The 25976-nt window shown below is 38.7% G+C and overlaps 1 protein-coding gene across 5 annotated transcripts in view; it reads right to left on the bottom strand.

The window, feature by feature from the left end:
* ARHGEF3 (Rho guanine nucleotide exchange factor 3) overlaps positions 1-25976 on the bottom strand; it is a 95104-nt gene that overhangs the window by 27404 nt on the left and 41724 nt on the right. Inside the window, exon 1 of one of the 5 annotated variants that reach the window (XM_065749817.1) lies at positions 1224-1394. The exons of 2 other annotated variants lie outside the window; for them this stretch is intronic. In XM_065749817.1, the coding sequence (XP_065605889.1) occupies positions 1224-1319 (96 nt within the window). In that variant the 5' untranslated portion in view covers positions 1320-1394. Of the gene's footprint in view, positions 1-1208; positions 1395-25976 lie in introns of those variants that run through there. 2 more of the 5 variants (XM_065749813.1, XM_065749814.1) reach the window with 2 other exon arrangements.

Raw genomic sequence — 25976 nt, 5'->3', positions numbered from 1 at the left:
ATTAGACAATTCCTCATCCTTCATTCAGATTTTCTGTGAAATTTTACTACAATTAAGTTGCCCTTCCTAACTGGAACAGAACACTCCAGCTCTTCACATCTGACAATTCTACTCATTCACTAAAAGAACAAAAAAAAGTTCATGTACTGAAAGACAAAAAAAACCATTTCTTAAATAGTAGATAGGAAAACCAGTACTTTAAACGAACCATTCAGTGCTTACCAACCCAAGCTTTACATGCAAGCACACACACACACATTCAGGGCGCTAACTTCCAAAAACAGTTTACAAAATTTCAGTTTTGTTAACAGCATGTATTAAAATCCTTTATGTAAAAGTATCTCTTTACTTTTTTGAAATGCAAAAGATACACAGAAAAGCAGAAGAGCAGAGTCTGGTTATTTCCTGGCTTAAACAAGGGCACTTGGCTTATGTTACATTCAACCACCAGAGGTGATTAAACTTTGATGTAGTTGGATTAAATGCACTCAGTGTAGTAAGCTGTCAGGTCACTCAGCAACCAAGAGTAATGAAAAAGCTAGATGCTTAAGTGACAAAAACTTTCAGAAGTAAGTTTGCTTTCTTCCAGCACAGCTACATAGACCCACTTAGGGCACTTCTCTTTCCATAGCAGAGCACAGAGCAGAAAACACGACCCTAAAGAGCTGAAGTCTTGCATGAGTGCCACTCCTTGGAAGTTTCCACCGTCCTGCAAGCAAGCTAAGCTTTGGTTAATGAGTAAGTTATTTCATGTAACGTTAAAGGATTTATTTTAAGAGAGCAGAAAACCTGCTGATATGGCAGAGCTTGTGTAGCCATCAGATGGATTAATTTTTTGCTTAATTTCTGATGGGGAAAAGACAAATGAAGTGCTTTAAGACACTGTTTTCCAGATTCCTCTGCTGTCAACAAAAACATAACTGGCACATTTCATGACCCACACGTAACGCTTAGGAAAACACGTATACATTGCTTTAAGCATCGCATCTAAAACAGACGTTTCTCATCTAGTCGCCCTAGAAGATTGGCTTTACTTCCTTAAGGCGACAGATGAAAAGATCTGGATTCCTTACTCCCTGCCTTACTCCAACGCTCAACGCCTAGAGAAAGCAGCAAGGAAGCCAGGGCAAGCGGGGTCCACGCACAGCAGCCATTCCCCACGCACATCATTGTCCCCAAAGGGCGAAAGAACAAAGTGGCGGCCGTACCCCCGCATTAAGTACCTCCGTCTCTTTAGCCGGGCTGCTCGCTGCCTCCACATCCAAGGCGCAATTCGCCCTCTTGACCGTGAGATAAAACGGGTAATCCTTGGCCACCATCGCGGCGGCTGGAGAAGCGGTTTCGGGTGTCACAGCCGATTCCGTCCGAGTCCAAAACGCGACGACGGGGTCGGGCGGAGCCGAGCTGGCTGAAACGACCCGCCCGAGGCTCCGAGCAGCGGCAGGCAGCGCGCACTGCGGGGCGCGGGCGGCCGCCCCACAGCCCGGCCCGGCCCGGCCCGGCCCGCCCACGGAGAGGCGGAGCTGCGCGAGCCGCACCTCAGCGCTCTTTTTTCCCTTCAGTGACGCAGCAGCGCCTTTAACACGTATTTTAAGCGAAAAACTCAAGCCCGCCTTCCCGCTTGCTCGCCGTGGAGTGAACGCAGTGCTGTTATCGACCTGCTGTCGGGTTTCCTGACAACTGAGCACCTGATGGGAGCTCACGGCATCTAGCAGCTGTCCCACGCGCCCCGTGTCACAGCACGGCTTGCTGTGTCCCCGCGCCGCCCCGAGCAGCTCCTGCTCTGCGTTTTTGCATTGTCGCTTCTTCCTGTCTGGCAAGCAGGAGTTTGTTCCTTGTGTTTTTAAAGTTAGGCTGCTATTGTTCAGCCCAAGAGCTCGCATACCCTCAGCGGTCATTGTAAAGGAGCTGACAGAGTGGGAAACACCGCTGCAGTACATAGCACGCAGGGCCTTCCCCGTGCTGCACAGGTGTGCGTGATGCCTTCCTCGGGACAAAGGTAGCGAAGCCTTGCTGAAAAAGAGAGAGGAAGGGCTGAGGGCCATGTCTGTAGTAAGGGATTGATCAAACAAAAAGAGTAAACAAGAGACAAGGAAAAGGAAACTGCGACTAGGAAGCCGGCTGAAGGAGGGAAGGATGTTTTCAGCCAGGAAGCAGCACAGCTGAGAATAACTTCAGAGTCCAGCAGAATTAGCTTGCTCTTAAAGGCAGAGAGGTAATGGATGTTGTTTTACAAGCATTTATTTTCCCAAACGTTGTTAATCAGACAGTCATGCCTTTAGAACAAGCTTATTCAAATAGCAGACTTAGTCCTTACACGGATGCTTCCTTTGACTTCAGTATCCCAAGCACACAATGTCTATCATGACTTCCCCAGGCCTTTTCAGAAGCAACTGCAGTACAGCCTGAGATGGTTTCCTGCTGTATCTCTCCCTATCTGTTTTGTGGTAATTCTCTCAGAAAAACAAACAAAAACCCAAAGCAACCCACAGCACACACCAGTCTCCAAAGCCCCTAGTTCCTGGAAATAAAGTCAGAAGGAAAATAGCAGAAGTTCAGTATGTCCAGTCCTTCCACTAGTGAAATCTGAAGACTGCTCTCCCCATCTCCAAAGAGCCAAGGGAGGACTGGACAAGACTCATTGGAAGAACAGTGTTGATGTAAAACAGGGAACGATTTTTTCACTACAATGAACCAAAGGAAAAAAGAGGAGCATCAGATTAAACTGCATGGTTACGTATTTAGAGGAAAAAAAGAGCCAATTCTTCACATTAGGTGCAGTTTTCAAGTTACATGCAGCAGACATAATTGTCACAAGATACTGCTGCTAAGAAAGTTTCTAAGCCACAAGTTACTGGCTCCTGCAACAGTATTTTAGGAAACAACCTCTCATGGTATTTTCTTTTTTACATTCTTTCTTAAGAAACCACTGTTGACCACCACTGGAGAACTGATACTGGCCTAGACTGATCATTGCTGTGGCCCCATAACTCTCTCTATTTTTCATAAGATATGAAACTAATTTTATTTTGGTGAAGATTATTTGTCTTAGCCATACATTTCTGAAAACACAAAACAGCTTTCATCCATATGAATGAAACTCATCTTCAGTGTGATAACCAGGCAATATTCCTCCTGTGAGCACAACCCATTGGGCAGTTTCTCCTAACACTTCAAACGCATCAAAACAGCAATATACACAGGTTAATTAAAATGGCCAGAACCTCCTGAGAACACTGCAGCAGCTGTGCAGCCATTTACACCCAAGAAGTCTTCCTTTCAAATACCATCTGTGTATGCTTGTTTATGCATGTGTATGCTAAAAACCATTTCAGAAATCAGTTTCACTTAGATCAGAAAAAACCCTTCAGGGCAAGCCCTCAAACCTTTCTAGTCCTGTCATATGGTTCACAGCATAAAGAGCACTTCACACAGGACAGGACTCTACTGGCTTGGAGGCGGAAATGATGAGCATGCCAAAAAGATAAAAAAAAAAAAAGGCAAAGAGAGAGATCTCATCTCAGGCACTTCAGCTTAACTAAGAATTCCAGAGAAACAAGAGAAAAGTCTATTTATTTTACGAGGAATATAATTCTTTAACTGCTAGAAATCAGCAGGACCAATAAATTCCAGGGTAAGCTGCACCTAAAAGACTGTAACTTCCACAAACACCTAAACCAGGATTCATTAGAGACTCTGGAGGCTTGCCTATTCTACTAGTAGAGCTGGTTCAGAACTGAAATTTGGACCATTCATTGATGCTAACAGTATAAGCATCATATTACCTGATGGAACTACGTAACAGGACAATTCAAACAACCCTCTCATAAAATCATTCAGAAAAGGTTTATTTTTCTTTCCTTATTTTCTTTTTTTTTTCCTCCTCTGTTCAAGAAAGTTGCACACCACCACTGACCTGGTTCAGGTCTGAAGTTCACTGCCAAAAATGTTCTGTAATCATGTGGTTCACACCACTGATTTTATTTATCCTCATACAGGCAAAACCAAATACTAATGCAAATACAGCAAAAACACCCATCTGTATGACTAACTCCTTTGAAACGTTTAAGTTTTAATACCTTAAAAATATCCTCACAACGTGACCATTATTCCTTTTAATCCTACATTAATCAAGATTCACATAGCTTTGATCAGAAACGCAAAAATTTAAATGCTGTTGTTAGAAGATTTCAGAAAGGATACAAAATACAATGGCAAAAGAGCAAAAACAAGAAAAGAAATCCTGATTCCTTCTAAGTAGTGCTTAAGAAGTCATTACACTCAATTGCAATAAAAGGAACTGAAATATTTAATCTAAACATCTGAGAAAGCCAAATGGAGGGAAGCATTTATATCCATGGACTTTAAGTTAGAGTTTAGTGGAACATATAATCATCAGTCAAACCTGAATTCAGCCTACGAAAACACACAAATAGATTGTTTACACTTTTGGGTTGGTGATTTTGTTGTGTTGTTTAGGTTTTGTTTTAATATGATCTATGCCAACACATTCCGACTGCCTTTGGGCAGAAATGCAGAATCCATAATTAAACAGAAATATTTTGAAATGTCTACACCTAGATCTTGATTACCTTCTTCCTCCTCATGTGTTAATGTGACTGCTTTCCCTGTTAAGAGTCAACATTTGTTTTGACAAGTTGTTAAAAAAAAAATCAGTTACATGCAGTCAGTTTCTGCTAAAAAAAATTAACGTTTGCTTGGCTATCTCTGCTTGTCTTCCCTCACCCAATTTAACATCATCATCCTCCTTTTTTGTTGTTGTTTTTTTTGTTTGCCTGCAGTTGACTGTGATACCTGAACTGCAGCCTAGCCTTAATTTGCAACAATTTAGTCTATTTTTTTTTTATTACAAATAAGAAAGCTAAAAGAGAAACTCAGCTAACTGTATTTCTCCTCTGATCCATATCTGTGGAAGCTTTACTTCATTCTGGGTCATTCAGACATATAGATTATGCACCTAGGCATACATTTCACAAAGAAAGCATCTTTGTGAATGTTCCCAGTAATAAGACAAGAATTTAATTAAGGTATAATGCTTTGAAAAATAGAACTTATCACTATCATCTTCAGGTACGCTACATTCCCAACTGATTTTTTTAATAATATTAAAAATAATAAACAGTTCATTGCTTTGTTTTCAAAGCAGATGAATTTCTGTCTGAATATTAAGTTATCTCTGAATCATCTGAAATACAATAGCTCAGCTGTCTTGCTTCATTACCCTGGGTTTACAGTGGGAGTAAAAGATGTGAAGTGTGTTGCAGAGGATCAGCATCTCTATACAATTTTGGCTAGGAGTGCAGAGTACTCGTTACGTGAGAAATCTCACAGTTAGCACTCCATGGATTATTCTTAAGAGCATTGGTATCTCACACAGGTACCCATCGCTTATACATGGTTTCACCAGATAAACAAAACAAAACCCACACCAACAGAAGCCACTATTTCTAAGAGGTGTAATTCCACTAGGAGCATTCAGATAAAGTTTGCTACCCTAAAATGACCAGGGAAGGTTAGGCAAGCCATAATGCTGCACATGCACACACACAGTTCAGTGCTTGCTGAGGATCTCTGAAGCCTCTCTTCAACACACTCCAGGCATCTCTTGAGGGCGATGATTAGGAAGCTTTCATTTCAGAAAGGCAACTGTGAACACTTCCCACTCTCCTAAAAAACGATGTTAGAAGTGGTTATTTCAACAAAACAGTAAATATGTGAATGTGCTCAGTACCTGGAATGCAGAAACTGTGATGATGTAGTAGTTAGAAAGCATATTAACTGCAAGATAAAGGATATTCATCAGGCAGCTGCACGGCTGTTCATGAAACTGCAATTTCCTCATTGCAAACACAGACCGTACACACAGTAGCAAGAATGACAGTTTACTAGGTAATAAATACTAGAACAAGATCACTTGATTAAACACATTGGTGCTAGGAAATTCCAATAAAAATAGGATTACAGGATAAATGATTACCATTAAAAATCTTCTCTCAAAAACCACAGCTATAATTTTTCCAGGTGGAGTCATAATCCTGCAAAGATCAGTGCAGAACAAAGAAACCTATCTCAGGGGAACATCTGACATTACACAAGTGAAGCCCAATTTTCTATTCTGCCTGGACTCTCCACTTGAAGATTATCTTTCATATGACCCATATTTGTGCAGCTTATGGAGTAACAAGGGGAGGAAGAAGTTAAACACTTACATTTCCTCACTGTTATCATGCTCTCTGCTTTGGGATTTGCAGCCAAGAAATGGAACTATTTCTCCTGACTTTTTCAAATACAGTGAAAAATAGCAGGACTCTTCTTTGTCTTCCACTGTGAATGAGTCCTATTTCAAAGTACCACCTTTATGTCCAAGAGCATTCACATGGAACTGATGGATAGAGAGACATACAGGTCATCATGAATGCATAACTGTATAAGCACACATCATTTATTCAGCAATCTGCAGGCTTTGAAAGTACAACACATACATGTTGTTGAAGCTTTTTCATGCGAGCATGGAACAAGTCTGCACTGGGAGACAAAAGTGAAAATCTGCCAATTGTTTTTTGTTTTGCATGGTTTTTTTCCCCTATCTTCACGTATCTTTTGATTACTACAGAAGGTACCGCGCAGTTAAAGGATGCCCTCTAACAACTGCATTTGCACTGAGATAGAAACATCTCCTTGAAAAGAACAGAGATTTGCCTTAGGAAGACAGTAAGAAGTCATTTTTTAAGCCGCCTCAAATTCATACCCAACCATTACAGTGTCTGCCTCCTGCAGCTCAAGACTAACGAAGGCCCACTGAGAAAATCAGGAAGGATTCATGCTTCTCCACCCCTCTACCACACCCAGCAATACAAACTAATTACTAAGCATGGTGGTCCCTCTGGAGGGAATGCAGAGGGTGTGGTGAGGCAGGATGAGATGACCCTTCATGATTTACACTCATAACAAAGCACTTGCTTGAGCTTCTCTTCCTATACTTCCCCAGGGAAGAGCAAAAGAGCATTGCACTGATTTATCTGGGTGGATTGTGAAGAGCCGTGCAAGGACTGTACAAGTGACCTTGAATGTAAATGTTCTCTCTTTACACTGGAAGCAACATTTTACATACAGAGAGAAAATTATCAGGGACCACTTGTATGGTGTTTAAATGGGATTAAATATAACAAATTCTTTTACGTACATTCCAGGCGGTAAGGGAGCAGAAATTTCATGCCCTGCTGACTAGAGAATTAAGTAACAAATTTATTCATAGGCCACCATGGTTTCTAATAGAAAGTATTTACCAAGACATCACAGTAGTGGCATTATCTTTGTTTTGATGAAATTATAATAACATCTATATTACATGAATATAATGCTTATTCTTAGGAAAGAGAGCATTTTATCATATTTTGCTGTATACATGTTAAGTGTATTCTTAGGTATGGACAAGAAGAAAATGAAGGAAGGATTAACTATTATGCATAACAGGAACTTTTCCCACTCTAATCCCTGATTTCATACATAATATTGTCTAAAAACCACTTGCTTTGTCCCTCTGACAGCAATATGTAAAGCAGAGCTTGGGGTCAGTGTGGTTTATTAGGCCAAATTCTATAATGGGGGAGGGTGGAAGAAAGCAACAGAAGAGCTTTCAGTTATACAGGTCCTCTTCAGGTCAGAAATATAAGTAGCAAACAGATCGTCACCTTCTCATTTTCCTTTTCATTTTCACTCACTCATCTGGTAGCACAAACTTTAAACCTTGCTCCACTGTTCAACTGTCCGGTTTGACACAAACTGCGACTCATTTACATGTTAGTATGATCCTCCCCATTCCTCAATAGTTATCTGAGAATAATTACATTCATACAGATTGTTATTACTTTGATGAATTTTGGAGTACATTTTTGTTTCAGGAAATGCAATATAACTGGAACTGAAGCTAATAAATTAAGTGAAAATGTCCAAAACCGAAGGCCTTACTCTAAAGCTGAAGGTGAGACAACTAGGGAACCCCCACTGCTGAAATGAACAGCAGAAAGAGAGGAAGTCTTGGGACTTGCATGCAGTTTTATTTTTCCCTCTGAGTGGAAAATAGGAACGCAAAGTCCTCTGGGGTAAGTATTTCTTCTAAGAACCAGGTACCCGGAAATTTGGCAGTCCGTGGATCTTTAACTGCCAGTGCCTGACATGATGTTATGATGTGGAATTCTCATTACAGAAATCATAAAACCATGACATAGTTAACCAAGTCATAAACACAAATAATACTGTCAGCATTTCAGGTTTTGGGCCAAAATTTTGGATAAGAAGCTTTTTATTATTATTATTATTATTTAAACAGATCCACCTACTAATTTCCATAACAACCATGTACTGTTACTCATCTTTTAGTCAGCTATTTGTACCAATTTGAGTATCTTGAAATTAAGAGAACAACTGCATTTTCTGAATAAAAATTCTGAACACAAGCCTTAAGTCTGACTTCGTGTTCCCCTGAGCACGATGTACCTTTCCTAGGTCACAGCCAAGGAGGTGCCAGCAGCATTTCAAGATTCAAAGCTAGGCAACTTAAAATTCACTGGTAGAGGTTACAAGACACGGAGAGAAAGAATAGTGATAACCAAGCAGAGCAGTGAGACTACTCAGTGCTTTACAAACAGCAAATACTGTTTACTATCTCAGCTATGACAGAGCAGCTTGAACACGTCTTCTTGCTTGGTGTAATACTCAATGACAACCCACTGCAAAAAGCCTCCACATTTGGTCCTGAATAGTTCTGCAGAACAAACAATGTCTTACAATTGAAATTATCATTGCGATTTACAAAAATAAAAATAAGAAAATAAAAATTAAGTCATCTATTTCTCATCCTTTCCCTGTGAGGGAGAAGAAAATATATGGTACCACTTCAAAAAGAAGTGTCCTTCCAGAACCTGATAATGAATCAACAAGAGATAGGACCGCCTACTGCCGGCATCAAGTGCTGTACAGCTGAACGACCTTACAGACCATGGGCTGCTAGCAACAGTGTGGCTAATGATAAAAAGAGCTTGAAACCAGCATGGCATCCTCAGACATCAATAAGTTACACCAAGTCAGAACTCCTTTGTTCACACCCCTTGACCTAGGATCAGGGCATCCAGAAGCCTTTCTCAGGAATGTTTTACTTCGGGCTACAAGCAGTTTTCCTTATGGTTACAAAGTACCATCTTCCCAAGGGAAAACATGATGAAGTAATCCATGCTGCACAGAAGTTACTGTAACAAGTTTTAACTGAAACATAAAAATAGAAATAAGACAAATAGTTTTCCTGCATATCTCATTCTTAGTTCAAAAAATGCTATTTATAATTTCTGAAGGCCGTCTCCTCTCTGATCAACTTGTTATAAATTAGTTATCAACTCATTTTGCAATCTGGCAAAAGATGGAGCGCATCCTACTTTTGCATTACCTCCACTGCCAAATCTGCAACCATGTTCCAGTATAAGCTGCATAATTTCTCAGCAGATACGAATTTTAGACAAGTCCTTAACTATCACAGTCAACTTTGTTCCCAAAATAGCAGACAGAGTCAACATTTAGAAATGGAAAGGAAATATTGGAAAGTAATTCTAACTATCACTGATAAAAAAATAGCTAGCTAAGGATGAGAGCTGGCATTCTAGCCCAGACAGGAACAAGAGTGAGCCACTTCAGTGACAGAATGGTTTGTGGGATTGTGATAAATAATTCATCCATCCTTTCAAAAGCCTTTGTAGTTTCTGTTTCGGTGCAAGAGAGAAGTCCCCACAGCAATGGTAAGGGAAGCACAGAAGGATCAAAGCCAACCCTAGGAAAATGACTTTCATAGTAACATCTAGATGTGTATGTGAAAAGCAAAACTGTTCTGGTAAAGCCAGAAAAAAAAGAAAAAAAAAAGTTGCAATAATCAGAATGCATCGTAGTAAGAACTTGAAGGAGAATTTCAGCTTTGCAAATAACAAAAGGCTGAAGCTAATGATGAAATGGAAATAAAATTCAAGCTTAGACACAGGGAAGATAAAAGGACCTACTTCTCAGTTCAGTACAATGCTACTGCCAATCAAGAACATAGCAAAAGAAGTTTAAAAGAGACTGGGGCATTAGATGAACCCTCCTATGTGAATTTTGTTTGATAATATATGTTCAGCAATTGATGGGTTAAACAAATTTATTTTCAGGAATATGTATTAAGAAATCCCATTAAGAAACAATACATATAGTGGAATTCCCAGGGACCTTCTTTTTACTTAAGTTGAATCTTCCATTTACACAAAAGCAGCAGTCTAAGACACACGATCCTGAAATAAGATACTTCAGGAGGAAATTAATAAGCCGTCACATATGAGTTCCAGACTACTACAGTACACAACAAGACCATGTAACATCTCTTGCTAACTTCATTTGGTGTCCTCACCCTGACTTGAAAGGACACTAACAAAGAACTGTTTTCTTGTTTTTGTTACCTTGAAGGACAGTATAAGCAAAGTATTTTTACGTCCAGACAAGAGAAAAAAATAATCTATTTTGATTTTGTTACATGTTTTAGACCTAAAAGAGAGGGGCAAACAGTGAAGAGAAGTCCCAACCACACTCATACCCAAGAAAATACTCCCAGAACTCCAAGCAGGCTGGAGATCACCCATTGCTATAATTTAAAGTAATCTGAATAGGATCAAATTATGCTAATTCAGAGCTATGAACTGCAGAAGAACATATCAATGGAGGCTATTTTAGTGACTTAGGAATGAGGTACATTCCTGCTTAAAAAAAAAAAAAAGTAAATCTTTAAAAGAAAAATGTGCTGTATGGTAGGGGAAAAAACACCTTGTAACCACCCAGAAATTCTAATATACAATAAAGCAAAAATATTCTGTGATGTATAAAACCTGGAAGAGTAAAAGGGAAATAAAATACACTGCAGAGGTTAAAAAACATGTTTTCCCGATTGCGTGATAAGGACCTTTATTTATATTTCCAATGATCCTTATCAATTGGAAGCATCATATTACTGTACCCACACACTTTCTTATTCCAAATACAATAATTAAATAATGAAAAGTTTAATTGAGGTATCAAACAATCAGGAGGAAAACAAAAAAGCAAACAGTGCTGCCATGCCAACATATTGCACAGAAGGAGTGGAAAAATTGCTAATCCCAATGCTCGACTTCAAGCACAGTGCCTGGTACAGGTGTTCCCAGTGTGCACTGTGAACTAACCTCCACTACCTCATTCAAAATGAGGACAGCACAGATGGGTGTTCAAGAGAGTTGCAATGAAAATCCACAACAAAATACTAAAACTTTCAGACATACGAGATACCCAGCCACTGCACTGATGACTCAAAATTGAAAGGCTGAAAGGCCAGCTTCATAAAAGCATAGCTGTACAATAAAGATTGGAATGCACTTCATATCTGGAATAGGAAAGCAGGTATGTTATTACATACCGTTCTCTGGAATTTGATGTGTTTGTTTTTGCACAAACATTAGAAACTACCTGCTTCTGTTGGTTTTGTTCCTAATTGCTTCCTCTAAACCTGGGATTTGTATTAAAATAAAGGATATCTATCCTCCCCAAACGGCCACTTTACCACAGTAAGAACCTATCTACTTTGTTAGATCAGGAAGTTACATTTCTTTTAGTACGTGCTATCTAACAGCAGATGTGCATTTCAATGTGTCGCTGCAGGATATATTAGCCACATCACAGGAAGAAGCCAAGCAGCTGAAATAAGAAGCTACAAAGACCTTTTTGAACATGAGCAGTCTCCCTGATCTCTATGAAACTAAATCACCTATCTGATATTACTCACACATATGGGAAAGATACAGTAATCAGGCAGCACTTCTAGTCTCGTGCCTCCGAACAGTACACTTGTTTTACAACTGCTACCTATTCTACTAAGCTTTTCTTCCTTTTTTTTTCCCCTCAAAAGAGTTGCACATTTAAAAATCTACAGTACATACACCGAATACAACTGTGATTCCAATATATCCTAAGATACAGCGAGTTTTAAGGTACACTCAATGACAAAACAGTAGGGATTTTATTTACAGTTATGGGGAGAGTTGTGGCTTTTTTAATCATTGCCTGCTCTCATCAGCAACTGCAACATTTGAGCTGCAAAATGCCCAGTTAGATCCTCAGCTAACTTTAGCCTATTTTTACATTTCTGTCCAGACACTTAGAAAGCAGTTGATTGTGATATTGCCAGTTTTCCAAAATAAGAGTAACAGAGATACCAAACTAATAAATTACCAAGAGAAAAAAAAAAAAAAAGCAGAATGAAGGAAATATTTAGCCCTGATGAATCTTTCCTGATTCCATTTTTGGTGGTTAGAGACAGGAAGCTTTAGTTAGGATTGTACATTCAACACAGCAGGAAAATGTTACCAAACAGTTGGAAAATGACACTGAAAACACTGTGATGTTTCTCATCTTTCATCTAACCTTACAGGACTGCACATCAAAAATCCAGTTCTGCTTTCAGATCCTGACACATCCATACTTGTACATCTATCTCGAAGCATATTTTACTAGCAACTGGGCTCAAAAATCAAATATTCTTTGAAAAAAAAGCAACAGATATTTTTCACAGTTAATCTCCAAACTTTAGGTATCATGGACAACAACGTTAAATCAACAGCAACTTCAGGCTCGCCAGCTTCACTTTTATTTCTTCCTACATTTGCTCTGCTCACAGGCACCATAGCATTAAGGCAATCTCAAAGACAATGCTATCTACCACCCATCATGTCAGGACCATTCTTACATATACTCTTCCTCTAGTAATTACTAACAGCTGTGCTTCTGAGATGACCAGTGCAAGCAAAGGTAATCAACTAGTTCATCTGGCATTGGTGGGGGAAGGGGGTGTGAAGGAAAAGAAGATTAATACCAAGCTTAAGAAACTCCTACACTACTTACCAGTGACTCTGGCGGGGAAAAAAAAATTCTGAGAGTTAAGATTCCAATTACAGTATTTTGTTCAATATTTTTATCCATACGTGAAACACTTCTGAATGTTTAGGACAACCATTTCTACTATACTCTACATCCAGTTCTTATAGGATGAGGACAATGTTTTGTTTGTGAAACTAGGTGGAAATTTCTAATGGAGATTTTCAGGAAGCGTGCATCTGTATTTCAAACCTGTTCCTTCCTAAACTTGCTAAAGTTGGCCCCAAAAATATATCAGGAAATAACTGGAGGATGAGGGGGATGGGGGAAGAAACTTTAAAGACACCTTGTCTTAATTAAATCTAAAAGTGTTACTTCTTCCTGTTCAACTGAGTCACGTACGGCTCCAGCATATCACACCTGATGGGGGAAGGGGATGTGTCAGCACAGAAAGGTTCAGTTTTCAGCTGCTGCCTGTAATTGGAAGCCTGGAATTAATTAATGAAGTGGAACCAGCACGAACTTGAATGCAGCATGAAATTGAACATGGCAAGCAGCACAGAAAATAATTGCTGTTTTCTTAATACTCCCTTATTGCTACAAAACATAGAAAGGTAAAACAGTAGAGCCAAGTGCAAACTCAACAAATAGATAAGCAGTGTCTGTGGCAATCATTTTTATCTTCTGGGGCCTTCAATCAGTTACAGTAAGAAAAGTTACCCAACCTAATAAAGACTAGCTTTCAAAATTTTTAGTATTTTTCATCACTGAACTGTTTAAAATGAAGTGCCAAGAGCCAGGTTCATGTTGCTGCTGCAAGCAGTGCTAGCTGGAACCTCTCAGTGCACAGCAGCACACTGCGACCACTAACTCAGCTGGAAAGCCAGGGGCAGGAGCCCTGCCATCCCTACATGCTGACAGGAATGGCATTTCCCTGAGCAGCTCTTAGCACTCAGCACAAGCCATCTTTCCATAGGTAAGGTCAGATATTATTCCTGCTGTATTCTGGAGAACAATTTAGAGAAGTGTAGACTAAAAAAATACTCCATTTTTGGAGCTTATCTTCTGTTCCTTTTTGTTCTCAATAACAGCAGATCCTATGAGAATATTTCCAGTATTCTGGAAACAATCTCAATGCTTCCTCCCCCCCACCACAACACTTACTCCTCTGGTTTTTCTTTCCTCTTAATTCAATAGATGTCAGAGAATCTCTGATGTATGTTTTAGGCTGTTTCTCTGGATTTAACTTCCTTCAGAACAACCCTCTGGGCCTGGCCATCCAGACAGCATGGTACCCAGCAAACAGCACACCCCTCCAGGACCTTAGCAGCTTTCCTCCTGGAAAAGGCTATGGGAGACAGTATCAGATGCTTTGCTACAGTCCCAGTAAACAACATTCCCAACTTTCCCCTCACTACTGAGCCATCAACCTGTTTCAGAAGACTGGGTCAGGCAGGACTAGTACTGGCAAAGCTCTCAACTACCATGTGCTGTGTGATGGCAGTGGGAGCACTCTGGTCTTCCTGACTCTGAGGCCAGGCTGACAGGCCTCTGCAGTTCCCCAGATCTTCAAGTAGTTTAGATAATAATTCTCTTGAGGAGAAAGAAGCCATTCAAGTATTTTTCAGGTGACGCCACTCAAAAGTCACAAGTGCAAGCTTGGCTGGTTCAACCTCCTTTCTGTAATAGGAAATGACAGTAAACTGAGAAGAGTAATGGTTCCTCCACAAACTTAACAGTCCCCAACACCTAATTTTGCCACATGCAAATTCCACATGGAAGAGCTATAACATTTTAGCTTTTCTGACAGCTTTAACAGTATAAAGATTAATGTTGTCATTAATGATTTCTTCACACTTCCATTTCCTATCTCTTTACCCAAGGGAGATTTTAACTCATTTTTCTTGAGTTACTTTTAACAACTAGGCAGCTATGCAAGTTATAATAAAACATAGCTTTGCTTCATTACCTGTGCAGCTACCTATGGATAAACAGGAACTGCTGCACAAAGGCTTTGTCAATTCTCCCTTTCTCACCTACACAGAAGTTTGCATTTTGACATGACCTCAGGTAAAAAGAAAAAGCTAAACACTGCTGAATGCACCTATTTTTTTTCTTCTTAAACTATGGTCACTCAGAGGAAACTGCATGATGAGAGGTTTACCAGTTTATCCACTAGCACTTGTATATTTATACTTTTGTGGTTTGCTTAATGCTAAGAGCTGTTTTAAGTGCCCTCATTCGCTCTCTCACTTGTAGAAGTGTTTTAGCCTACTTAAAACAGTTAGTACCACAGAGAGAAAGCTATTCTGAAGAACAGAAAAAGTGACAAATAATGAGCAAAAGATATAGCACTGCTTCACTAACAGATGAAACATTATTAAGAAAAGTATTTGAACTATTTATGTTTTCTGCTAGTGTGCAAATAAAGAACACTAAAAGACAGATGATGACACTATTCACTACTAAAGAGATCATTTGTGAAACAAGGCATCTAAAAATAGGAAGGCAGATCACCAAGCCCACTGCATGGCTGGCCGTTGACGTTTTTGCCTCTCCACTTACTAGTCAGTGAGGTAGAAGAAAAACATTTCTCCTTGGGCTAATTGTTTCATGATAATAAACTATAATAGGAAAGGTGGATCTATGATTGCAAATTAATCATGGTTAAATACAGTCGGCGAAGTCATATAACAATTAGCAAGGTTAACAAGCTGTGATCAATTCCCTGCAAGAATTAATATCTTAAAAAAATATATCAAATTTACAGGACAAAGATGCTGACAAACTAAAGGCTGCTGATTTTGTGAACACTGGCATCGTGGATGCTGCAACTTGAGGCCACTTTCTGGAAAAGACTTGCAGCAGTTCACTTCTATCTCAGCTGTGCTGTACAGCTCTTACCCATCATTTTTTTCACCCAACATTTTCTTTAGCTGGTTTTAACAAACTAATACCACAGTACTTCCTGACACTAGGCTTAATTGCTTCTTTCACAGCTACACATCTTACACTTAAAAGACTGTCTCAACCACAGCAGATCCTCTAACTGCAAGCAAAGCAAGCTCAATCCCAATCACACAGTAAGTAATAACACCCATTTTAATAACGTTTTATGCTGACCACTGAATTCAATTAAAGAGTTTTCTTAGTATTAGTAAGGAAGAGTAAGTCCTACACATTCTTTAACCAATGAAAACTAGCCCCAGCATGGGTGTGATAAGCCAAGTTCATACAAGAAACGTCTCATTTCCAAGTAGACACAAACTCATCTACGCCAGCTTTTTGCCCAACTCCACAAAGACATGGTCAGCAAATGCATCACTTATAAGCTGTTAGCAAGTTCACATGAATAGAAAAGAGCATAAAAAGATGCTTTTCCTGGTAGGAGGGTCTAATCTAGGAACAAAAAATGGCTTCAAACATCAAATTACACAAGCTGTCTGAATACAGAGCACATTTCACACAGTGCACAGGAAGTCATTGTGTTATTCTAAGAAGTCATGGTAGCAAAAAAAGAAGTCACACAAGGAGCATAATTAATATGCTTCAGATGCAAGAAACAACAGAATATGAGAACAATAACCCTAACAAAAGTCACACAATGCACACAATAGATAACATCATGCATACAATGGGACATAAAGCTGAGAGTTTTTTGAGCAGTTAACCCATATGCCTCAGTTAGGAAGCAACTATGAAACTTTCCTAAAAGAGATAAGAAAACCTTCACCCAACTAATTTGTCTTACTTACAAATACTTTCAGAAATTAAGAACACTGAACATTTTATTAGTAACTTATTTGTTATGAAAAGAATTAATGCATACTTTCTAAGAAAGCTTCTGCTTCCATAAAAATCCTGCCCCTCTCCAAGCTCCCCCTGTTCGCATCCCACCACAAACACATTGCTGACCACCTTTTAGCACCAACAGGCAAAAAACAGAAGAAAAAATGTGGTTTAGATAGCAACAGATTCGATACCAAGAGATCTGCAAGTAATAATAAAGCATATGCCTAACTTGCAACTTGTTCTTGCTAATATTTTCACACAATCGGGGTCCCCATTCCTCAAATGAAATTAAATGTTTCTCAAAGAAATTCCATTAACTTCACAGGAAGAAGAGATTTACTGCCAGCTTTTTCCCCCAAGCTAAAGGGCCTGTACTTGTTTTGTTAATTGCACTCCTAGCAGTCTGCAATTAATTTAATGTACCTTCAGAGGTCTTTACTAATGTTTACATCAGTGATGTTTAAAGTAACAACTACTCAGAGAATACCAACACTCTGTGCCAAGGTTAGACATTTAAGCTACAAATATCACATGTTTCCATTTGCATATGTTTGAGTTATTCAAGTAATTATAATTAAAAACTAACAAAGTGAAGTGAATGAGACCTTCTGAAAGAGAACATATTCCAAAAAGGCCCAAAGGAACGTAGTCAGTTTTTGCATTTCACTGAAGAAATGGCTTATCACACAGGAAAAGTGAAATTATGCAATTAAACGGAATTTAAATAGACAAACTGTCATTCCAGCAGCATTATAGACACTCTTTGTAGTTATGAGGGTACCTACCTACTTTACAGTTACATTTACTTTAGATACAGTTTATATTTACTTCATAGCAACATGTTCTGGTTTTATTTAACACAAATTCTTAAAACTTTAACAGTTAGTTATCCAAATAATAACAGAATTAGATGATGATAAATGACCTCAACTTTTCAGTAATAGGCAGCTGGTATAGAGTAAACTCAACGTTAACATTCAAAACAACACCCAACTGCTTTACTCTACTTAACCTGGTATCTAAATTAAGTCACATACCCTGTAATATGAGTTGAGCCCATCATTTACTAAAATCATATTTCAAATATGTAAAAATGATAGTTATATTTATTTTTAATAAAGTATAAGGTAGTGTGGAATGGAAAGATCACGTTATATAACAGCTTTACAAAGAAACACTCAAAAATACATTAAGTGTGCTTAAGAAAGAAGTCTAGTGGAATATTGGCTCCTGACAGCAGATGCTGAATGTTATTTTCAGAATTACATTTTTTGAAAACCAACTCAGAATTCAATTACATTCTCACAGCGAGTTAAATTTGAACAGAACCACTAAGTCTACAGATATTTAAACATGTTAAGTAATCTACAGCCCCATTTGGAAATGTAATGCCTCAGCAACTCTGCAGATCGTGTGCAGACATTTGCATCCATCGGTACCTGAAGCATCTTGAAAAAACTGGCACGCACTTCAAACAGTGCTCAGCAATACCTCTGACAGCAAACCGGCTGGAAGTTCACGGAGGAAATCTAAAAAGACTGCAATTCAGTTTCAAATTCTATTGACTGGTCATTTAAAAAGACAGATTACTGGGATAAATCAGGTGAACCTCTCCTTCAGGAGGGGAGTAAGCTACAAAGTGGTAAACAAATTCTCAAAGAATTAACAGAGCAATTGAATGTACAGACCTTTTAAGTCAAGTAATGACTGACTTAGCAGATAAGATAAAAGTGTGAAGTGTGAAGGAAGTAAATGAAACAATATTCCACCATATGAGCAGGTCAGGATTTGACCTTGCAAATTTAGAACTGAATGAAAGAAGACCCTTTGTACAAGCTCTGCAGGTTAATATTAAAGTTACTGTAATTACTACTGACCAACGGTAGAATCACAGAACATCCCAAGTTGGAAGGGACCCACAAGGATCACCAAGTCCAACCCCTTCTACTTGCCAGGAGCTTTTCCCATTCCTTGCTGCTTTCACCATGAAGCTAAGTAAACATGGCTCTGTTTCATAACGATGTGAGTCAGCAGCTGTGAGCAGATATCTTTCAGCTGTCTGGATTACATAACTACAGTAATAATGGAATGGGAGAAGTAATCAAATTATTTTTTTTTTTTCTAAGAGATAAGGGAACCTAAGGGCTACCAAATGAATTTGGAAATTTCGGCTATGCAGAGATAATACTCTAAGATTAGGACACAGAAAAATGCCCCCAGAGAAAAACAACAGAATTTTATGAAAAAGCACATTCAGCTTCAGCAATAAACTTTGAGATTCACCTGCTTATGTCTTCTGGTATGATTCTGCACTGAAATGACCTTTGGGTAACGGCTTACACTGATATCTTCCTTTTTTCAACTGGAAAAAAAATTCCTGTCTGAGATCTTAAAATTTGTCTGACATTGGTGTTGACAAAGGGCTTTAAGGGTTGACAAATCATAGAATTGTAGAATTGCTCAGGTTGGAGGGGACCTCAAAAATCATTTAGTTCTAACCCTCGTGCCCTGCAGGGCTGCCAGCTACTCAGTGAGGCACTAGATATGGCTGCACAGGGCCCCATCCAGCCTGCCCCAGAGCAACTCCGGGGCTGGGGGACCCACAGCTCTCCAGGCAGCTATGCCAGCACCTCATTGCCCTCTCAGTGAATGCTTCCCTGATATCTAGTCTAAATCTCCCTTTTTAGTTTAAAACTATTCTCCATTGTCCTATAAAAGAACATAAATGAACTCTGGATTGAACATTTCAGTAAATGTTACAAACTTTTCTTGCATTTCAGGCTATTTTTTTAAACCAGGATCTTTGTTAGATCTATCAATCTTGAAGTAATGCTAGCAGCACGTATGGTTACTAGCAATGCTTTATATAGTTCTGCAGTGATGGATCTGGAACTACAATGGATAAGCTGAACATACAGTGAAAACATTATTTGTGGCAGAAGTGCATTTATCATACCTAATACATACAGGACTATAGCTTAAGTGACATAATTATTCCAACACTAGGAGCACTTAGTTGTAACAAAGCATTCAAGTCTGAACAGGCAAGTTGGGAAAGTCACTGAATGCAGAAACACTCAGCAAGGCTGGGGATGAGGAAGGAAGTGAGGCTGCTGGGCAGCGGATGAGGAACTGAGGTGGAAGCAGGGATTTCCAGCCTTCAAACACAGAAAAGTTTTTCCTTCCTAACAACACTGGATGACTAACAGACACACAATATATTGGTTACACAAAGCCTTAAACTTTCTTAAGAACTTCGTCTGCATGGTTATCATATGCATGACATTATATGTTCAGTATAAAATACAGTTACCAATGACAACGTACAAAATTAAATTTAAAAAAATATCTTGGATTCTATGTATTACTATGGAAGTAACACCAGTTTTAATTCTGACCTCGAAGTAAACCAGCCACCAAACTACAGTATCTCTGTTGAACTGATTCAGTTTTGTTAGGAAAACACATGAAAATGTAACTTCACCTCTGCAAATCTGCATCAAGTCAATCAACACTCACACAATGTATGTTGACACCTAACTTCATAGCTGTCAGTAGTATCTGGCTAATCTCTGCTCACAAATGTTCCCGATTTTACCATGTAGAAAATAATCATACATCAAGTCTGGTCCTGTAACCTGCAAGCAATTTAAATTGAATTCAAACTTCAATTGCCTGTTCTCATTACAGAGGAACATCATAAAAGAAAACAGCATCATTCAAGAAAATAGCAATCAATTTAACAAATTAGTACACTGCAATGAAGTATGATTGATACTGAAAAATACTGCCCTGCTAACCACAGTCTGTCTGTACGGTCACTGCTCAGAAAACAGCATGGGAAGTAACAGATGTTAAAGGTAATTCATCAAAAACTCACTTTCTGCCTAGTATATACAGAGTAAATGCTGTAGCTCAGAAGGGCCGGGCTGCAGCTTATGTAGGTGTGGGCAAAAGAGCTTGTAAGCATCTGCCAACGTGTGATATGCGAGCTCAGAGCAAAGGACCAACTGCAATACTCAGTTAATAATGGGTAGCCAGCCTGAGTGGAATCTGACCTATATTACTATTGCTGTCCACACTAATTATTTTCCGTCTTTCTGCTTCCAATTGAACCAGGGATATAAATGGGGCGTTATTTGTAGATTTCTAAAACTAATCATTTATTTCTACTTCCTGAAGATTCAGTTCTGTTCAGTCTCACACATTTTTCAGGGAAATTACTTCCTGCAGTTCAGAGTACAGCACACAGACTGAATGGATCTCTTGGACAAAACGCTTTTGGTTTGGTGGATAAACCTTACTTCATTTTCCTCTTTTCTCTTTACAGCGAACAGAAGGAAAAGCTTGGGTGACCATAGTTAATCTCAACAACAACAACCCCTTAAACTAAGAACTGGTATAAGCTCTTCTCCATTTCATACCACAATTCCTCCACAGCTCCCAAGACTCAATGTCAGTTTAAGCTTGGATCAGCAACTGAAATAGATATCCAAAGCAATAGCTCTGCTCTATCTGAAAGGTAGCCTGGGATGCATCTCTCCCTTAAAGGATTTCACCATTCCTGTCTATTACTCCACAATTACATATGTTTTCAGTTTATGAACTCAAGTACTCAGCATACCTCATCACAAAAAAAATATAATTTGGAAAGAAAAAAATCCCTTTCTATAAATCAATTTCTTCACAAAATCTTGCTATATTTTCCTCTCAAAGATGTCGCTGTATGACCAATTTAAATGACAGTATTGCACAATGATGAAGAATCTCAAAGCATCTTTTTATGCACATATCAGTCATCCTCAGCTCTGGAATTTCAGTTACCATCTTTCCCTTACTGTTATGCGCCCTAACAACACTAACTTGTTTAGTCTAGCTCTGCCTTTTCAGTCAAGTTCATAAACAGCAAGTGGGCATACTTCCTTTTGTTACACTGCAGAGACACATCGCTTAATAATGCATCTTCTAATCCAGTATCAGCTTTGTAAACAATAAAAGGAATAACATTCGTTATAACAATGCTGAGAGATCTTGGGTTTAAATTCTACAGATTAATCAAATTGGTTCTCATTTTTATTACCACTTTTCAACTTATTATGAATGCAATATAACAAGCATTTATGCTTGCACACTAATGAAAGACCACTAGCATTTATTCCCTTAAAACATTGTTAGTTTGCCAGTGACAGGATGACTGCAGTCTACCTCACTAAACTGCTTTCTGATCCCCACTTTTCAGCCATTACATACCCCACATACAAAGCAGATATTCCTTTAGCAGATACCCCTTCTTCTTCTGTAAACAGGCCTCATCCTGTTAGAAACACACAGCATGTTTAACACTGTGCATCAATGAAGGAACAGCTTTTGGAACCTTTAAAACAAACAGGATCACTGAATATTCTTGCATTACAGTTGTACTGAACTAGGGTAGTAGAGTCACACTGGGTTTGTAAAATATTTTCATTAGGCAAAGCACTTTTATTTCCCAACCTATTTCATTAAAAGAAGAAGAGAACAATTTCCCCAGCGTCAGTGGGGTCAATTACCCCAGTGAGGCCTCTGCACTGTTGGTTGTGTTCACTGTAGGCTTTGTACACAAATGTAAACAGAGAAAGGCAAATAGAGTTAGTAAGCTGCAGTAAGATACTGTTACAGTTGGAGTTTGAGGAAAACCTTAAAGAAAGGCAGTCTTACTTTCATTTAAGAGATATATAGGTCAGTTTTAATTTCTAGAATCTAGGTGAATTGGTACAGGAGATCATTTCCTTACTTTGCCAGTTGCACTGTGTGCCTGAAGAGAGTTTGGTCTGTGTTTGGCAAAGTATTTGGCACACTGTATAGACAGATCAGCAACGAAGCTGTCTGACTTCTTCACACGTTTGTTATCTTCACCGGAATTACCTACAAAGCTTGCAAGACTTACAGGAATAGTTACCCATATTCTGAAAAGTGCACGTCAATAAGAAGTAACCGTGTTGCAACACTACACAGGAAATCTGAGACCATTACAACATTAGAGGAAAGAATGCAGCATAAGTGGCGTTTTAAATACATATATATTTTCAAAGTGCTCATAGGCCTTGTTTAATGAAAAATAAAAGGAATAACAAAACATAGCCTTAAAAAAATGGCATTACAATACTTCAAGTAATACCAACAGCAGACAGTGTCTAGCCTATACCAATCATATGATGGATTAATAATGAATTAAGAACAGTCCTTTTATTATAAAGTCGGAATCCAGATGGAGTGCTGACCACCTATGCCATAAAGCAGAATTAATAAGCCATGCATAACTCAAGCATATTGCATTCTGGACAAGCTGAATGCCTACTATACTACGAACACACAACACTGCACAGTTTAACGGAAATAAAAAGACCCAGATACAATATATATTTTAATCATCTCAACTTTGATAAGATGATGCAGATGTAATCCCCTCTAAGCTTTCAAAGCTACCTCTCCATACCTTAGCAATCAAATATTATTGAGTTTATAATTAAGTTTAATTAAGTCAAAGAACATTTCAGTTACACTGACTCTCAAATATGTAACAAATGTTCACTCAGCACTAAAAGTAATCAAAATTAATGAGCTTTGATCTAGCATATATTCATCTTGCTTAGGCTCGGGTATGTTTGTTCATAGTTTACACTGGAGCATATTTTATTAACTTGCAAGTTGACAGATAAGCCTTAAGATTTCTCCAGTTCAGAAAACCCTAATAAGTTATCATTTGGAAGAGTTTTATTTTCAGTAATAATTTATAAATAAATAACTCTTCTGAGGCCTCCCACATGGAATTTTACCTTCTTTACAAAAATGTTTTACTTATTTAGTTCATCATGCATCCGTTGTATATTTCTTCTCAATATTACAAGAGAACTGAAGCAATGTCCATGAGCTTATAACAAATTCTGCATGCAATTGATAATAGAGAAGAATGTCACAACATTGCCCTTTTTCTTCCCCTGAGCAGGATTTGGTTAAATGTGTATTATTTTAGTTTGAAAATTCAAGTGCTGTATTAGATTTTCATGAGCTTATTGCTCTGGATACCTTCCAAGTTACTTGTGTTTTTATAGAGTTGAGGCTCATAAGAAACATGGCATCATCCATCATCATTACAAGCTTGTGACTACTTTGTAGTTACCCTCTTTGCAACAGCAATTAAAAATATATTGCTTTTAACCATCTTGCTAAGTGCTTTACACAAACCTCCAGACAAGAGCTTCTATCCATCTGTCCTTTCCTTAGCATTAATACATCAACTACAACTAACAGTCCTAAATTTTCTTGAAGAGCATTCAGCTGCAGAAAGTAAAGAGTCACACTGTTTCCAAGAAAGATGGAAAGCATAGGAAAACCTGATCCTGATCCCTGCACTCCTCAAGCAACAGACCTGACTCTCAAGAGGACTGCACACACTGAAGTCTGGGTTTCAGAGAAGAAAAAAAGTGACAGCACCAAAAATGTGAAAACACAAAGAGAAAAATCTGTAAATTTTAAAATCAAAATTTAAGTAAAGACATTCTACCTGCACATGGAGAAACAAAGAACTGTAAAGCTGTAGTGGGGTGCTTTAAAGATTAAAAAATACTTAGCCCTGTCTGACCTTGAAAACAGACTCATTCTCTCCATCCCCGTTCTCCAAGCTATGACAGGTCATCTATACAAATCTAAATTTTGCATATGCCACGCTAATAATATGTCTGTGAATGAATAAGCATATGCAAATGATTCTAGAACAGAACATCATTTTAAGAGCACAGTATGAAACATTACAAGTTATCTGTATAGATCAAACGCAAAGGAAAGCTTTCCACGCAGACCATATGAACAAAGCCTTGTCAAATAATACCTACCTTTTCCTTTAAAAATGAATTTCAAATTGTCCTATGTTCAAATATTCATGCATTCATCAGTTTTCAGCCTGCTGGACGCATCTGTCACAAGTTATCACTAACTGTCTGACACTGAACAAATCCACTTCTTTAAGCTGGCGATCACGTGAGCCAAGACCAACTAGTCAGTTTAATAAGCCAGCTTATCAACTCTGAAGCATCAATACCAGTCCGGGTCACTAAACAGATACAAAGACCATTTAATATGCTTAGGTTACCAGTCCTTGTCCTGAGTCAGCAAAGCTCCAACCAGCATTTCCTGTGAAAGAAAACTGTCACAGCTGATTCCACTTGAAATACAGGTGTGTCTGTCCACAGTCAGTCATAACAAGATATACCTATTTTTAGGATTGTAGACAAATGATGAGGTAAATTGTCAGGAGATCCAGTTAACTGAATAAGTATATTGCTTTCCAAGGCACAAAGCAACTCCAGTCTTTAAATGGTTAAAACCCTCTCTCGTTCCTATCCTCCACCCTCCTGACAAAGGTGCTGAACAAACATTAACTCACTTGGACTGACCTAAGATTGACAGAACTTTCCATTAGCTGCTGCCAAAGGCAAGCATGGGACAAGAACCAAACAAGTGAACACTACTACCAACACCACAAGGGATGTTCTTGAAGTACATCCCTTGCATACACTGAAGTCCCCACAGCAGTAACTGTTCCATGGAGCTGACAGCACATCCTCACATTGGCAGCTCCATGAGCTGGAGGGAAACAAGTGAAATTAGAGTAAAAACCTAGCAATACCATGTAATTTTACTCTCCCAGAACCCAAAAGCATGCAAGTTCAAGGGGCACAAATTACCTTGCATGGGAATAGTGTAGAGCTGTAAGTGGAGCCACATAACTGCAGCAGTGAAGTGCTAGCCCAACATGATGTCTACCAGGATTAACTAGCACACTAATTCAGGTCAGGCTGTCACGAGTCTGTGAACTCCCAAATGGTCCAGGATTCTACCCACTCAACTTGAGGTGCCTATAAGAGTTTGCATGTCTGCATGCTCCTATGCAGATGAACCTTAAACGTAGTTGCTCCTTCAAAGAACATCTATACTAAACAAAAACCAAATTTGATTGCTAAAGAAACCACAGCAGTAGGTATGACACCTGCTAATATGTAAAGATTTGCCAAAACTTTTATTCTCTGCTTTTTAACTTCTTCTGTCTGTACTGCAAGTTCTACAGAAAGGGAAAACTGCTTCAACAGCTGACTGTGGAAAAACAAGAAGACTGAAAGCAATAACAAAGACACCAGAGGGAATGGTAAATTCATCTACATTTCTTTTAATCCCATGGATTTAAACTACTGAATGCTAAATGCTAAAAGTCCCAG

Source organism: Cyrtonyx montezumae, unplaced genomic scaffold (genome assembly GCF_038088225.1).
Source record: "Cyrtonyx montezumae isolate F1298 unplaced genomic scaffold, pur_monq_1.0 scaffold_6, whole genome shotgun sequence".
NCBI lineage: Eukaryota > Metazoa > Chordata > Aves > Galliformes > Odontophoridae > Cyrtonyx > Cyrtonyx montezumae.
Note: the sequence above shows the minus strand (reverse complement) of the source record. Positions and strands in the feature narration are given on the sequence as shown.